The sequence below is a fragment of the Carassius carassius genome, chromosome 30, assembly GCF_963082965.1.
Source record: "Carassius carassius chromosome 30, fCarCar2.1, whole genome shotgun sequence".
Taxonomy (NCBI): domain Eukaryota; kingdom Metazoa; phylum Chordata; class Actinopteri; order Cypriniformes; family Cyprinidae; genus Carassius; species Carassius carassius.
In genome coordinates, this window is record NC_081784.1 from 21,643,351 (window position 1) to 21,659,426 (window position 16,076).

At 36.8% G+C, this 16,076-nt stretch overlaps 1 protein-coding gene across 10 annotated transcripts in view; it reads right to left on the reverse strand.

The window, feature by feature from the left end:
- The window catches only part of LOC132110897 (MAP/microtubule affinity-regulating kinase 3-like), a 30,239-nt gene that overhangs the window by 11,363 nt on the left and 2,800 nt on the right, over positions 1-16,076 (reverse strand). For 4 of the 10 annotated variants that reach the window (XM_059517975.1, XM_059517973.1, XM_059517974.1 and 1 more), the window contains exons 1-10: positions 15,723-15,856; positions 12,832-13,023; positions 10,947-11,000; positions 4,829-4,877; positions 4,583-4,648; positions 4,406-4,476; positions 3,119-3,175; positions 2,740-2,976; positions 2,544-2,663; positions 1,723-1,822 (exon numbers count right to left, since the gene is read on the reverse strand). In XM_059517975.1, the coding sequence (XP_059373958.1) occupies positions 1,723-1,822; positions 2,544-2,663; positions 2,740-2,976; positions 3,119-3,175; positions 4,406-4,476; positions 4,583-4,648; positions 4,829-4,877; positions 10,947-11,000; positions 12,832-13,023; positions 15,723-15,746 (970 nt within the window). In that variant the 5' untranslated portion in view covers positions 15,747-15,856. Of the gene's footprint in view, positions 1-1,722; positions 1,823-2,543; positions 2,664-2,739; positions 2,977-3,118; positions 3,176-4,405; positions 4,477-4,582; positions 4,649-4,828; positions 4,878-10,946; positions 11,001-12,831; positions 13,024-15,722; positions 15,857-16,076 lie in introns of those variants that run through there. The other 6 variants (XM_059517969.1, XM_059517972.1, XM_059517976.1 and 3 more) reach the window with 3 other exon arrangements.

Here is a 16,076-nt window from a genome sequence, read left to right on the forward strand (position 1 = left end):
TTACTTAAAAGAGAAAGCGCTGTACCTTCCGTTTTCAACTGAAATAACATTTGTTAGGTAACACTTTACAACAAGGGTCTGTACATTAAGATTAGTTACTGCAATGGCTAACATGCACACGATTCGATAGCATTTACTAAAACTGGATAACGGTGATTTTACATACACTACCATTCAAACATTTAGGTCAATATACTTTTTATTTTTTGAAATACTGTTCAGCAAGGATGCTTTAAATTAATCGGAAGTGACAGTCAAGACATTTTACAGACTTTCTAAAGAGTATTACATTGATAATAATAAGAAACTCAGCATATAAGAATGACAGAAAGACTGGAGTAATGAATGCTGAAAATTCAGCTTTGAGTCACAAAAACATTAATTACATTTGAAAATATATTCAAACCAAATATAATTAAAGAATAATAGTATATTCATGAATTCACATTAACCTTAATTCATAAATGCTGTAAAATTAATAATAAAAAGGGTGTTTGTTAGTTCATAGCACTTGATTGTCCTGTTCTGCATATACATATGAGCATATAGTACATAAAATAAATTGGAAATAACTAGAAACTAATTGTGAACCTTACCTTAACCCATGTTATGTCCATTTAGTTACCTTAAATTACTCCGCATAGTAATTAAATTACACAGTACACATATCGTAAAATAAAGTGCAACCACTAATGTTAATAAACTGAATCTCACTGTAAAGAGTCAATTATTTTTCAATGACCATTTACTGCTTGATATTGCAAACTGGTATTTCTTACCATACTGTTTTAATGTGTTATCTTAATTATGAACACAGTGGTTTGTAGTGCAAACAGTTTTATCGTTTTGCTGCGCTTATTCTTCACATTATTTCTCTACACAGCGTCATGTTGAGGCAATGGATGTAGTGAAGAAGTGCCAGTCAGATGTTGTGTGATGGAAAGCTCTCTCTATATTAATGCACGTTCCAGAGTGAAACAAGATGGAAAGATATATTTCATGAGCCTGAATTAAGCCTTCTCCTTTCACTCAGATCTGACTCTAATGGGCTCAAGGGAATCCACATGCTGGTTGACTTAAGTGCTTTCCTTCAAAGAGCCAAAGCTCCCTGTTTGCCCTCCTCTCCATACACACATACACAAGGGCCTCCGTGGGCTGCCAGGCTCCAGCATGCTCCTCTCAACGTGAGGCTTCTCTCAAAGTGGGGGCGGGAGGCTAGACGAGCTCAGTCACCGTGGATTCTGGCTTCCACGTTCAAGTGTTCTTGTTCCTGCAGTATCCTCAATAAGTAACCAGGTGTGTGTTCATGTGTATGTGTGGTTATGCTGGCAGGCGTATGTACGCAGCTGCGGATCGTTTGCAGATAAGCATGCAAAGCTGGGGTGCACCGCATTGCCTCGTGCTCCTGCGAGCTACCGTACTGGGACTCATGTGAATATATCACATTGCTACACGGGAGATCCTCGCTGAGAGAGAGCACGGAGGAGACATCTGAGAAGCCAGCTGCTGGGTATTACACAATACCACACACTAACAAGTGTGCTCTCTATGCCCTTATTTCATTGTCTCTGGATGCTTTCTCTCAGTGTTGTGATAAGAGTGCAAATATAAATATAAATTTCCCTCAGCATGCTCTAATAGAAGTTGATTATGCTTCAGTTGCATGGGAATGAACATTGATATGGTGGCAAATTAACTAACTGCAGTGTAGTTTCGTCTTACCTATTCTCTTCTGGTCAGAGATGTCGGCCTCTGGCTCAAGGAAAGGTTTGAGTTCATCATCATCAAAGCCAGCATTGATCCAGCGTTCCTTCATGATTTGCTGACGGAGAAAGATCAGAAACCATCACCTACAGCCTGAGATCATTTCTACGGCTGGGCAATATAGCTAGAAAATGTAAAAATTTAAAATCTATAACTAAGTACATATTTTATAATTTTTATTTACACTACCATTCAAATATTATGTTTTTTTTAAGTCTCTTATGCTTAAGTAAGTACTATTGGGAAATATTATTACAATATATATTTTTTAAAATGACATTTATTCCTGTGATGGCAAAGCTGAACCCTCATTATAAATGACTGATATTTGAAATATCGTTATATTTGGCTTTACTGTAACATTTTATCAATTAAATGCATTCAAGCTGAACAAAGTCTTAATTTCCTCAAAATAAATTACGGTCCCCAAACTTTTGAATGGTAGTGCTCAGAAACAGCTTAAAAGGGTCATTTTTAACAGACAATCATTGTAACCAAAAAAAAAAAAAAAACGTATTGGCCGATGCTGATATTTGAGAAATGCCAAATATCGGCCGATATATCGGCTTTGGAATATTTCTGAGCAATGACTGCTCAATTTTATATTGGTATAAATATAAAATTATTGAATTTAATCACTCAGCTCAGTCTTAAGTACAAAACATGTGCTTTGAAAAACATATGACACGCTCTATTAAAAGATAAAAAAGGCAAGGTACAATAAACCAGAAGAGAGGTGAAGACAGACAGACAGAAGATGGATAGAGACAGAGACTAACCTCTAACGTTCCTCTTTTGGCTGGGTTCAGGACCAGGAATCTCTTGAGAAGACTCTCACAATCAGTGGACATGTAAAAAGGGATCCTATATTTACCACGTAACACACGTTCACGCAGTTCCTGTGGAAAACACACAGCAGTAAGTACACAGTGACACACACAAACACATGTAAACATGGAGAAAGTGAAGATGAACCTTGAGATTCTGTCCATCGAAGGGCAGGGAGCCACTGACCAGCGTATAGAGTATGACGCCCAAACTCCACACGTCCACCTCCGGCCCGTCGTACTTCTTACCCTGAAAGAGCTCGGGGGCAGCGTAAGGGGGGCTGCCACAGAACGTGTCCAGCTTATTTCCCACCATGAACTCGTTACTGAAGCCAAAGTCAGCGATCTTAATGTTCATATCGGCATCTAGCAGCAGGTTTTCAGCCTGGAGGAACACACAAATCACTTTTATCTTCTTTTCATCTTGTTTGTGTTTCCATAAATGTGCACTTTAATACATTAACACTTCATATCCCTGTTGTAAGAGTTTTTGCAAAAAAAGAGAAAACAAAGCTATAACTTCTTACCTTCAAGTCTCGGTGGACTATGTGTTTTTGGTGACAATACTGCACAGCTGACACGATCTGTACAAAACAAGCACAAATGGATTGAGATCATTCAATATATCAATTTAATCAGCTGTTTTACCTTTAAATGTTATTTAAACAACTAAATGTGCAGAGAAGAAGACCTGATTTGTAGGTCGATTTTGACGGCGAAAAACGTTTTTTTTTTTTTTTTTTTTTTAATAAAGCACAATTAAAAATTTTGGGTTAAGTAAGAATTTTAAAAGAAGTTACTTTTATTCAGCGAGGACATATTTAATTGATGGTAAAGAACTGACAGATCATGTGACACTGGGGACTCAGTATGATGCTGAAAATACAGCTTTACATCTCAGGAAAAAAGTACATTTTAAAATATATAAAACTAGTATATAGTTACCTTGAATTGTAAAAATATTTTACAATGTTAATGTTTTTATTGTATTTTTGATCAAATAAATGCAGCCTTGGTGAGCTTTTCTGTGCGCTAATAATTTTTTTTTGTTTTTTTACTGCTAACACCCCCCCCCCCCCCCCAAATAAATAAATAAATAAATAAATAAATAGAATTTACACACTTCTACACACTAACCTAAATCGACTGTTTGTACTGCAAAACTGTAACTTCTTTAGCTTCTGATCATTTAATATATATTTATATATACATATAAATATATATTAAATGATCAGATATATATCTCAATGTGGAAACTTTGACAATTGCATCCTATCAGTCGTAATGACATATATATTACTTAATAAAATTCAGAAAAAAGACATTGGTCCAGGGCAAGCTTGTCATGGGGTGTCGACTCATTAATAGCTTTTTTTCCTAAATTCAAGGGTTAGCATTGATTGCCTCTTCTGTTCCACAGAATTGGTCGGACTCAACCCTGCTGATAATGACTAAACGCTCTATGCCCAGCTAAATTATGACACAACACTAAGAGCAACAAACACACTCGAAGTGCAGAGAATACAGCACAGCTGAACACAAAATTACTTTTACCGCATTCCTACTTAATGTGAGTGTCTTCGGTTTCTCCACATTTTAGTGCAGTGACATTATTGAGTAACCTCACATCACCTACTTGTGTCAAAGCGCTCTTGTCAGATTTAATGCAATAACAGTTAAGACATGTAAGTTCAGTGGTCTGGGGTCATTACTGGACAGATGAGGCTGATGAACTCATTTAAACTCACACCGAGTAGAAAACTAATCACGGTGTGTGTCTAACATGTCGACAGAAAACAGTAAGAGAACTGCACCTGTCTAAATTTAGCTCTGGCCTCTTTCTCTTTCATCCTCCCATGAGCCACTAGATAGTCAAACACCTCACCTGCAGGAGACACCGAGCACAGAGAACACAGAGGTCAGAGATAAACACTTGGGAAAGACAAGGATGAAGCTCTCACACACACACACACACACACACACACACTTACCTCCGCTGGCGTATTCCATCACAAGAAACAGTGTTTTCTCAGTCTCTATCACCTCAAACAGTTTGACTATAAAGACAGAGACAGGCAATTATAGAGAAAAGAGAAATAATAAACAGAAAGGCAAAGACAAAAGAAGTTTCTTTAAGGTCAAATCAGGTACAGATCTTGTGATTCGTTTTTTTTCGTATTTTTTTTTGAAAATGCATTTAGTTAACTACACAGGTGTGTGCATGTAAACATGCTTACCAATATTTGGGTGGTTTAAATTCTTCATGATTGTGACTTCTCTGGAAAGCTGTTGAAGAGAAGATCATAATTAATTGTAATCAACATGTCACAATGAATTGTGAAACAAAAGCTTAGCACCATCTTTCAGCATTAACATGAAACAGGAAGCTAAATACAGCCGGACTGTGTCATTGTCATAGTGAACAGAGTGCTTCCTTTTCAGTGCAAACTAGTGTTAAGTGCTATTCATTATTGATCTCTAAAAATAAAAGGCTGAATCCTCCCCTCTCAGTGGAATGGAAGAGTCATGCATCTTTAATAGCACTATAGTAAGCAGACTGTGTTCCTGAACTGTTAGCACGTACTGCTTTCCACGTTGCGCTCTCACAAGTGTAGCTGTAGCTTCAGAGACTGCGAAAGACGCGCTGCGATTTTGAACCGCAGGGAAACACTTTCAGTACATCATAAACCCAATCCAATTCTCACCACACTACATTCTGTGTTTGAACCTTTCACACACTGAGGCCAATCCAGAACTCAGATATTCAAGAACAACATGTACATTTCCATACAAACGCAGAGGGGATCTTAGATGTCTCTTTTTATCATTGCATAAATCAGAAAGTACTGTCAACAGACAGAAAAAACAATGTTTTAAGAAATAAAATGTTAGGCAAATTATATATGAACAGACTCCTCTGTACAAATCTTCAAAATAAAAACTGTAAAGTTTGGTGAATGCAAGTGTGGATTTCTGGCTCAGTGCATGAGGAAAAACTCATTTTGAGAAAACAGCCTTTAAAGGCATGGATTCTAACTGAAATCCACATATGCAAATAGATAAAGTGTAATGAAATATACACTTAAAAGTGTATGTTGGATGTTTTATAGTCTAAAAGACGACTCAAATTCACCAGTGCATTAAAAAAAATGTTCAATACAAGATTAGCTTTAAAAATCAGGGAAAATAATCCTGAAACATCCATTCATTTCTTAAAAAAGAAAAAAAAGAAGTCATTATTACAGTAACATTTTCAATAGATGTCTATAGGTGAAGATATGCCCAGGAGTTCTCAAGCAGAAATAAGCTCATGTTTTTATACAAGGATTTAGACTCCCAGTAAAACCGTTGGAGCTCAGTAAGTAAAATATTATTATTATTCCGAAGAAATACATATTTTTATTCAGCAAGGATCCATTAAATTAATTACAAGTAAATTACAAATTGATTACAAGTAAAGATATTTATAATATTACAAAATATATCTATTTCAAATAAATGCTGTTCCAAAGAACAGCTTTGCCAACACAGCAAGAAATTATATTTCAAAATATACAACAATTATTGTAATAAATTGTAACACTTCACAATGTTAATGTTTTTCTGATCAAATATATGCAATTCTTTCAAAATCTTACCGACCCCAAACTTTTGAAAGATGCATATGTACAAAGCCACATAGGGTTTCAATGAACAGTTTTTGCTTAGTATAGGTATATTGCCAGAAAAATGATTGTGAAAATATCATAAATATTCAATATCAGCCCTAATACTCACTATATGCAATTCATATTTTCAAAGTCCCATGATCAATGCTGTCTGAATACAGCAAACTGCCCATGATAAGAGACTTAAAGATAAGGTGGAGAGAGAAAGACAGGAGGGAAAAACTTTCCAAGATGCAGATCAATAGGGAATTGTCTCTGCACTATCATCCTAAAAATTAATTTTCCATGATAAGCTTGCTTTCATGTCATTTTTATTTTTAAATTCAAGTTCCAAAATAATTTCTGATTTATATTTTCACATAATTGTCTGTTTTTCAAAAGATTTTCTTCTGGTGCACCATCTTAACGCCTCTGTGATTACTAAAAAACACCAGTCCACAGCAGAACATCTCACTTCAGCCGAGGGACCAGACCTAGTGTGGAGCTCAGACGCCCACGCACAATTACACAACAACACACATGCACACTCATGCTAGAGTCACACAACCTGAAAATTACTCAAAACATCTTTGCTTTACTTTTGAAGCAGTGGAGCTGCATGCCGTGAAGATAGAAACAGACTGAAATACCCAAGAAGGTGAAATGATTTCCACTCACCTTCACGCTATTCAGAAACATTGTTATTAACTAACTCCATTGTTTTCATTAATCTGAAAACAATGCTGAAATTAAAATTGAAAAAAGTTAATAGTAAAATTACTCAAACAAATTGAAATAAAAATAAAAGCTAAATAATAATAAAAAACGATTACAAAAATAAAAACAACAAAAGCATACACGTAACAAAATTACTAAAACTTCAGCTAAAATAAAAATGAAAACTGAAAAGATAAAAAAATAAATACTACACTGTATATAAATAATGATAAAATATTAGTTTTTTCCCCTCACATACATTTTTTTTTTTTAACTTACTGCAAATCTATAAAAGCCTGTAGGTGGCTATGTATGAAATGACGAATATTACTAAATATTTATTTATTTGGAGTGTTTACAGTAATATTATTGTGTTTATTCAAAAATACCAGTATTATACTTTTTCACATTTATGTTTTTGAACCCACTGTTGATTAAGATGAAACTGACTGGACTGGTATTAAATAACGTCAACTGTGACTCTTCTGAGTCTCCATCTGTATTAGGGATGGGACGATAACCGGTTTTATTGATAACCGTGATAAAATGTGCTGAAGGTTAGTAATATCGTTTAAAAATGAATTATCATTAAAACCGTGTTTGATTATCGCGGTTTTAATAACTCGCTATTAAATCATGTCCAGCCAGCAACAGTCTGATGCAAGCGCAGCGCACAATGTTTTTTTGTTCTTTTTTCGAGAAGGAATGGCAAAAGTCAGTGACTTTTCTATGCTTCTACACTTTTCATTGTAAGGAAGGAAATGCCACAGAATTTAATCTTTCTTTAAATTAAGTGCATAGAGTTGCTTTTTTTATTAGTTGTTTGTTGATTATTAAATATAAAACTTGCTGAAATGTTTTCAGTGTGAGCATCAACTATTTTTGAACACTTTCATCTTGTTTCAACAAAACCGTGATAATATTGATAATCGTGCTAATTTTAGTCACTATAATCGTGATATTAAATTTTCATACCATCCCATCCCTAATCTGTATAGGGGTTATTTACAGCCATCATGACCAGGGTTGCCAGGTTTTTACAAGAAAACCTGCCCAATCTCTACTCAAATCTAGCCCGATCACATTTGAGGGGGTCCAATCAGGTTTTTTGGTGGGGTTCACCCATTAAAATTCGCATTACAGGGGACAAACATCATGTTATTGGAGACGCTTCAACCCACAGACATGAAAGACAAACCGAAGACTTGGCAACATTGATCATGACTGTTGTTGTCACATGATTTTTAGTTTTAAAACAACTTGGAAGCATAACCAAGACCTCCTTGGCTCAAGTCACTAATGTAAGCTGTTGTGTGAACAGGACACACTTTTAAGTAAACGCAGTCGTCAATCTCAAACACTGCGTGAAAGTAGCCAATGGGGTTATTTTAAAGAGTCAATTTAAAAGAAGAACAACCTTTCCCAAATCCTTTGAATTTAGTGTCAAAACATGTAATGTAGAAAAATTACTTCATCATTAGTACAATATACACACCATAAAGAGAAAATTAATGCGATGCTGATAATTAGAGCAAAAACACAGAAAGCCCAAAGAGGCCTGATTGGGCCAGTCTCTCATTACTGCGGTGCGTGAGTCACAGCCGTTTGTTGGCTGACGACCAGCAGGCCACAGAGAGAGGATCTACTCTGAATCCCAATCAATGGAGCTGTGGAAAAACTAATGGTGGCTGCGGTGAGCAGCTTCCAGCTAAAATTAGAGACACATCCTCGGCTTGTATATCTCTGAGCGAGCACTGATTAGCATTATCATTTGAATTTGTCTGATCATCCCATGCCCACATCTCTCCCGGCCTTTCATTTCACATTAATCACTCATATGTAAACCTTCTACTCCACTCCTTCGGACTGTCATCAGGATGTTTGTGTCTTTGCCTGTTCTGCTCTTTATCTCCCATCTCAGACCAATTTGAGGCCCAACTAAATGTCCATCTGTCCTTCCCCCTCATATCCTCCTCCTCTCTCTTCATCTTGGCTGTTGTGAAGACTGACTGTGAACTCCAAACTGTTCACCATAACAGTCAGAAACAGGTGCAATGTCGCGAAAAGCAACAAATGATGGGATCTAATGCTGATTGGTTTTTATTTCTCTGTGATTGCACTGGGTAAACATTTATACTACTATCCCATAATTCCTACTAAAGGAGCATCATTTACCATTGCTCAGCAAAACTGAGCGACTGGGAATTTCACGTGATCCCAAAAGTTTTCCAATGCAGATTTAGCTTATGATTCAGTAGGACACTGAATTTACTGTACTGACTAAGCGTGTATGTGCTTAGACTGTGCCCCGTGCGTTCGCGCATGGCCAAGTACTCTTCTCTTCGATTTCTTTCTCTTTGCTCTTGGCATAAACGCGGTCAAAACGGCAACAACCAATCAGAAAAAGGCTTCAACAACGGACCAATGAAAACGCGACATCGTACATGGAATCTTATTGGTTGATATTGAACCGCACATGGAACAAGTTCACTGAAGTTCAATCAAGACAATACATTTAACATATTTAACATCAAAACAAATAAAACTGGTTACCTGAGATCGTCGATTCGGTGGATCCATCTCGGCTTGTCTTGACTGAACTTCAGTGAACTTATTCCATGTGCGGTTCAATATCAACCAATAAGATTCCATGTAAGATGTCGCGTTTTCATTGGTTAGTCGTTGAAGCCTAATTGTGATTGGTTGTTGCCGTTTTGACCGCGTTTATGCCAAGAGCAAAGAGAAAGAAATCAAAGAGAATTCTTACAAGAGCAACATGTATCTGAGAGATTCGCACTCGCGCATTATATTCATGTACTTTCGTGCTACAATAATGCGCTCTCGACATTTGACAGGGAAATAATGAAATAAATTTAGCATGCTCATTTTAAGTGTGACAACGAAAGAACAATCCAGCAAAAAGATGTTTTATTTTTAGTTTTTCCACAACTCACTTAAAACTGAGGTATGTGGATATAGCAATACTGAAGCTAAAACAGCACCACAGAGCATTATAGCATGGTTTCTACATCATATAAATGGAAGAGTTTTTTCATGGTTTACTCATGCACTAGAACCAATGAGGTTTGTTCTCTTATATGTGAATAAAAGACTAAATTAAATCTGTTCATCTCAATTCAAATGGACTACTGTAATGATGTCTTCACAAACTTTTTGAAGCGTGATCATTTTTATAGCTTGGACTTTCAATGAATGGACAAAAATTATAAGAGATTCTTCACAAATATTGTCATTTGGTTTTAAAAGATGAACAAAAGCCTTAAAGTTGTATAAGGATGAGCAAATGATGACAGAATTATAATTTTTTTGGTGGACTACATCTTTAAGTGAACAAAATGTTATGAAAGAACACATACAGATTGCAAGTTGTCTGTGCTCTATTAACTGCAATAAATTCTCAAACTCCCACACAGTTTTGTACACATTCACATAGAAACCGGTCCCAACAAAAGGTTGCAGGTGTGCAGACTGTTCTCAGTGGAGAGCGTCTTGAGTGGCGGCACTGCCTGCAGTAGATGGGCAGAGTAATGCAGCACAGCTGGTGTACTTCAGTGTTTGAACTCCGAGTGTGAGGGTTACTGCTGGAGGAGCTTCTGTTTCAATAGACTTCTCATAATGAGAGGTGACTGAGAACACCAGCTGAAAGGTTATTCCATACTACACAAGCCCTTGATAAACGCTCTGGATAGCACAGAAGATCAGCACTGCAATCAGCATTCAACCTGAGCCGACTGCCAGCATTATCCATGAATCAGTATGGAGCTGCACCACTGCCAAACACAAAACTAACCAAGTAGCCAATATGCAATATCACATAGACAACAACAATTCCCCCAAAGTCACGAGCAAACAGAGAATGTGAACCGCCTGAGGTTAAATGACACAACACTAACAGCTCTGAATCGTGACACAGTTTTGACGTTTAATATGCATAACACACGCACATTTTAGTATTAAATGTGAACCTCACCTTTTGAAGGCTTGTTGGGTTTAGCTGTGTTTTATCAATAATTTTTATTGCCACCTGAGAAAGAAAAAAAAATATTTTAGTTACATTTTGCATCATTTGGGGAAAGCTGGCAAACTAAAATATTATTCAATTATATACACTACTGTTCAAAGGTTTGGGGTTGTTAAGACTTGATTTATTTGATAAAAAACACATACAGTAAAAACAGAAATACTTTAAAATAATATTACAATTTAAAATAGCCGTTTTTAATTTTTATATATTTTAAAATGTAATTTATTCTTGTGATGGTAACGTTTAATTTTCAGCATCATAACTCCAGTCTTCAGTGTCACATGATCCTTCAGAAATCATTCTAATATGATGATTCGCTGCTCTGTCATCAATTATTATTGGTGCTCAGTAGGGGTGTAACTGTACGCAAAAATCACGGTTCGGTACGTACCTCGTTTTAAAGTCACGGTTCGGTTCATTTTCGGTACAGTAAGGGACAGAAATGCAAACATTATACTGCAGGTTGTTTATTACTATAAACGTTTTTAACAATTTGTTTACACTTTTTCTTTTATACTTTATTAAAAAGTATATATAAAATAAAAAAAGAATAAGAAATAAAATACTGCTGCAAAGTTCTCCACTAAATAAAATACTCTCAGTCTCAAACCAATATCATATAATAAAATATAATGAAAAATATAAATAAACAACTATGATTACAGTGCAGCATTACCAAACCCAGCTTGTAGGCCTGCTCATATTTTAAAAATATACATAACTTTTCAAAGTGACCTGCTCATGTTTCGTTATTGCATTGGACCGATCGGAATTAAGAGCAAAGGTCTGTTTAAATTACAATGCGTTTTAATTACAATCGTTTTTTTCCTAGTTGTAGTGATGTTCACACTCGCATGATGCCTTTTGAAAACCTTAGGCCGGTGAAACACTGGCATATTGCACCTGTCAAACATAGTCTATTTTGCCGTCAATACTGTTGACGGTGTCCTTTATCAGTTAGCTTTATATTTATGCTCAACATGAAGTATAGATATTGTTGTAGTGACGTGTAGGTGTGTGTAGACAAGATCCTGGTATGTCGGCGGTCTCCCTCTATGTCACCTACAGTAGCAGCAGCACGCCAGCGCCGCGTCAGGCATGATTCTGGTGTGTAAAGACACAGAAAACGTGAAGCAGCCGTCACGCAACTGACACGCAGAAGAAACGCCACGCTCACGCCACGCAGCCAGTGTGTCACCGGCCTTAGAATCAGCTGCAGGGCGGGATTTGCGCTGAACGCGGAGACTTCCGCCACTTAATATGTTCGTTTGGAAACACGAAAATGTACCTATGTTCTGCAAAACAAAATATTGCATTCGGTCATTCGGTACACAACGTGCACCGTACCGAAAGCCCTGTACCGAAACGGTCCAGTACGAATACACGTACCGTTACACCCCTAGTGCTCAGTTAATAATAATGGTTTGTATTATTATAAACACTTAAACAGTGTGCTGCTTAATATTTGTATTCAAAACTGTATTTTTAGTTTTCAGGATTCTCTGATGAATAGATCAAAAGAACAACATTTATTTAAAACAGAAATCTTTTGTAGCATTATAAAATATCACTGTCCATATAAAAAACAACAACAACAACAACAATCTAACATGAATGTGTGGATAAAAAATAAATAAATAAAATAATTCTTGTGATTTTTCCAAATTTCATATACGTATTTTAAATGAATCACACTGCTCAACGGAGTTTTACAAAGTGTTGCAATTCAAAAAATTCCAAAAAGACAGATGAAAGCAGTAAAGCTAATGTGTCTGACTCTGGAAAACCCCCACGGCTCACTGTCGGTCAGGAAAAACTCCGGACTCCTCACCTCACTTCCTGTGAGGATGTGGCGAGCCAGTTTGACCTTGGCAAAGTTGCCCTTTCCAATGGTTTTTAGAAGCCGGTAATTCCCGATGAGAGGGTTCACATCATCTAATCCCGAGCCAGAATTCCGGTTTCGACCACTCGACCTCACAGATCGAGAGGTCACCTCCCCTCGGCCATGGCCATTCGTTGTATGCTGTTAGGAAAAAAAAAACAAACATGCAAATTACAAACAGTAACAACAAAAATGTACATGTTGCATATTGGAAAAAACTTTTATTATCTACACGGACTCTTAAAACTTTCCAAATAAATACAGCCTTGCTCACTTTATCCCAGATTCGGCCCTCCATGAATTTACACAATTTCCGCCCAGTCATGTAAAGACCAGACCACTAGAAATCACTAATATTGACTATACCCATGTCACATCAGTGAGGTCCATTAGCACAGTCACATACATCAACAGCCCTACAACATATTTTTATTACTGAGCCATCGTAACAAATGATATTACATCATGAGTCATATGCATTTACATTCACAATTTCTTCAAAAATTATTAAAAGTTAAGCAAAACAAGTCAGAAATAAATAAAAAATAATAATTTAGATTTTTTTTTTTTTTTATACGTTCATTCCATTATGCTAACATTTCTCAAGGTCTCTTGTAACCTTGTGAGAGGACCTTTGTGTAACACCAGGTTGCAAATTACACTGAGACTAACAAAGTTGTTCAAATCAGAGGTCATGAGTGCAACTGGATGATGTTTAGTAAGTCGGTGAGTCTCATGTGGTACTAACACCTCTGTATGTAAGGCTATGCTGACACTGCGCTTAGAGCCCGACCGATATATCGGCCGGCCGATATTATCGGCCGATATAAGCTAATTGCATTTAAATCGGCATCGGCATTTATAACGGCCGATGAAACATGAGAAACAAAGTCTCATGCTTCACTCATGTTATGAGTGTTGCATAGTGTGCCCACCAGAGGGAGCTCTGCAGCTCCAGAGTTAACAACAGCGCCAGAAGTCCACTACAGAAGAAAGCGATCAGCCAAGGAGATGAAGGAGATGTAACTTACTGTTTTGACGGTGAGTCTGTCGTTCGTCATGTGAAATGATTGTAGATTTAGTTCATACCCTGTATATAAAAACTGTGTGGTAGTTCTAGCTAACGGTCCTATCATTATCACTTCTAAATATTCTGTAACATCACTTACAGCCGCTAATGCATTGCTATATTAGATTAGCCACAAAGCTAATACCATGTTTATCAGTGGAAGAGCACGAACGTTAATAGGAGGTCAAACTATAACGTTAGCGTTTAACTTATTCTTATTCTATTGCGGTGTGTTTCCCACATAATGACCGCGTAATTGGGCCTTTCACACAGGACGCGGTATGCACGGCGCTTGCCGCTGGGTTCAGCATTGCCCTTCAGATACAACGCGATTTGCGCTGCGCTATGGCATAGGCGGAGTTTTAAAAACGTTTAGCGGAGCTCTTTCATAGTCTGTTCCTCCACCTTTCGGTCAGCAGAAAACATGTATCTGTCCCGTTGTAAGAAGCAAGCGATAGCGCTAGTCCTGCTGATGAGAATTAAGAGAGAAGCAAGGAAGAAGAGGCTACCCTCAGGTCCAGAGAACAATTTGGTGAATTCAGGCTGGTTACGTTACTCTAACGCTAATAGCTTCCTTTTTAGCAGGCCCCTTAAATGCTTGCTATTAACTTGTTTGAAGGTGGTTCTTCTCAAAATTGACAGCGGTGTGTTCATGACACTAACGTTAACCATTCAACTTCGAATTGATTCCGTAATCTTCCGGTAATAGTAGGCAAAACGATGTTTTGATTCAGACTGCACAAAGAGAAGAGGAGAAGATATACGGGTCTGTTGTGAATGTGTCTGTGAGAGCAAATATAGTGTAGTTACAGTAACTACAGTAGGTGCGTCAGAAATTATTAAACCAGAGGGGACATGTAAATAAATGTGAGCTGAACTAGCGCTTTTTTTTTTCTTTTTTTTTTTACATATTGTTTCAAAGCAGCTTTACAGACATAACAGGAAAATGTTGAAATAATATTGTTAAATATAAGTAGGTAATACCTATTGCTTGACAAATAAAAAAAAAATATATATTTCTCATTTCTCATGTAGGAGATCCCAGTTTATTATTATTATAATTCTAATGATGACATGAGTAATGATACATGGTGATATTATTAATACACATGCTTATTCTTTCTCTGTCTCTCTTTCTGCCTACAGATGGCTGAAAAAGGTGAATGCTGTAGCAGCAAAGTGTGGGACTACTTCTGCAAATACTTTAACCTTAGTATTATAATTTATTTACAGTACACACACAGACTGTTAAAACCAGCTTCAACTGGAAGAAAGTAAAAGTGTTAAATGTTTAAAACCAGACTGTTTTTTGATCATTAAAAAAATATATACTTTTGATGTGCAATTGTTTAGTCATTGAGACTGTAATCTAAGGCTTTTTTTTTTTAACATAATCCATTCTGGAAAATGGTTTATACAGCCCACATACATAGAACAGGCAGATATTTTGCTATTGAATGTTGTGTAAGTGCAGTTTATAGGAAATGGGTGTAATATCCAGATTATTTTTAAAATCAAAATATCGGCTTATAAATCGGCTCTTTTCGAGTTAATATCGGCATCGGCCCCCAAAAATCCATATCGGTCGGGCTCTAACTGCGCTATACAATGCTCCCACTAAATCCTGCATATTGTCCCTGACGCCCCGACTTCACTGTTTTTCCACAAAGCTCTGCCGAATCAATATATAAATCCACCAAAAGCCTCAGGCTTGATACAAAATGTACAAAATGCAATAAAACGCAAACAGTCTTGATCAAAGGTCACTTACGCTTATTGTTGCACGATGCTTCATTTTAGATTGCGATCCTCTGATTTTGTGTTGGCAAGCTGAATGGCATTGAACCAAACAGCCCTGTCTTTTCTGTGACAAGAACTCATTAATACTCTCCCATCCACCAACACCGATACTGACGAGCTGCATCACTGCTGGAGCCTTTTTGACACCCAGTGTGTGTGTGTGTGTGTGTGTGTGTGTGTGTGTGTGTGAGTGAGATTTTGGGGCAGGTGGGGAGAAATGATTGAGGTGATTGATACCTCATTTGACTTTTTTTTTCCAAAGGTGAGCAAGAACTGTGCACTAAAGTGTGTGAATTCTTGTAAGTCATTATAAATATGAATAATA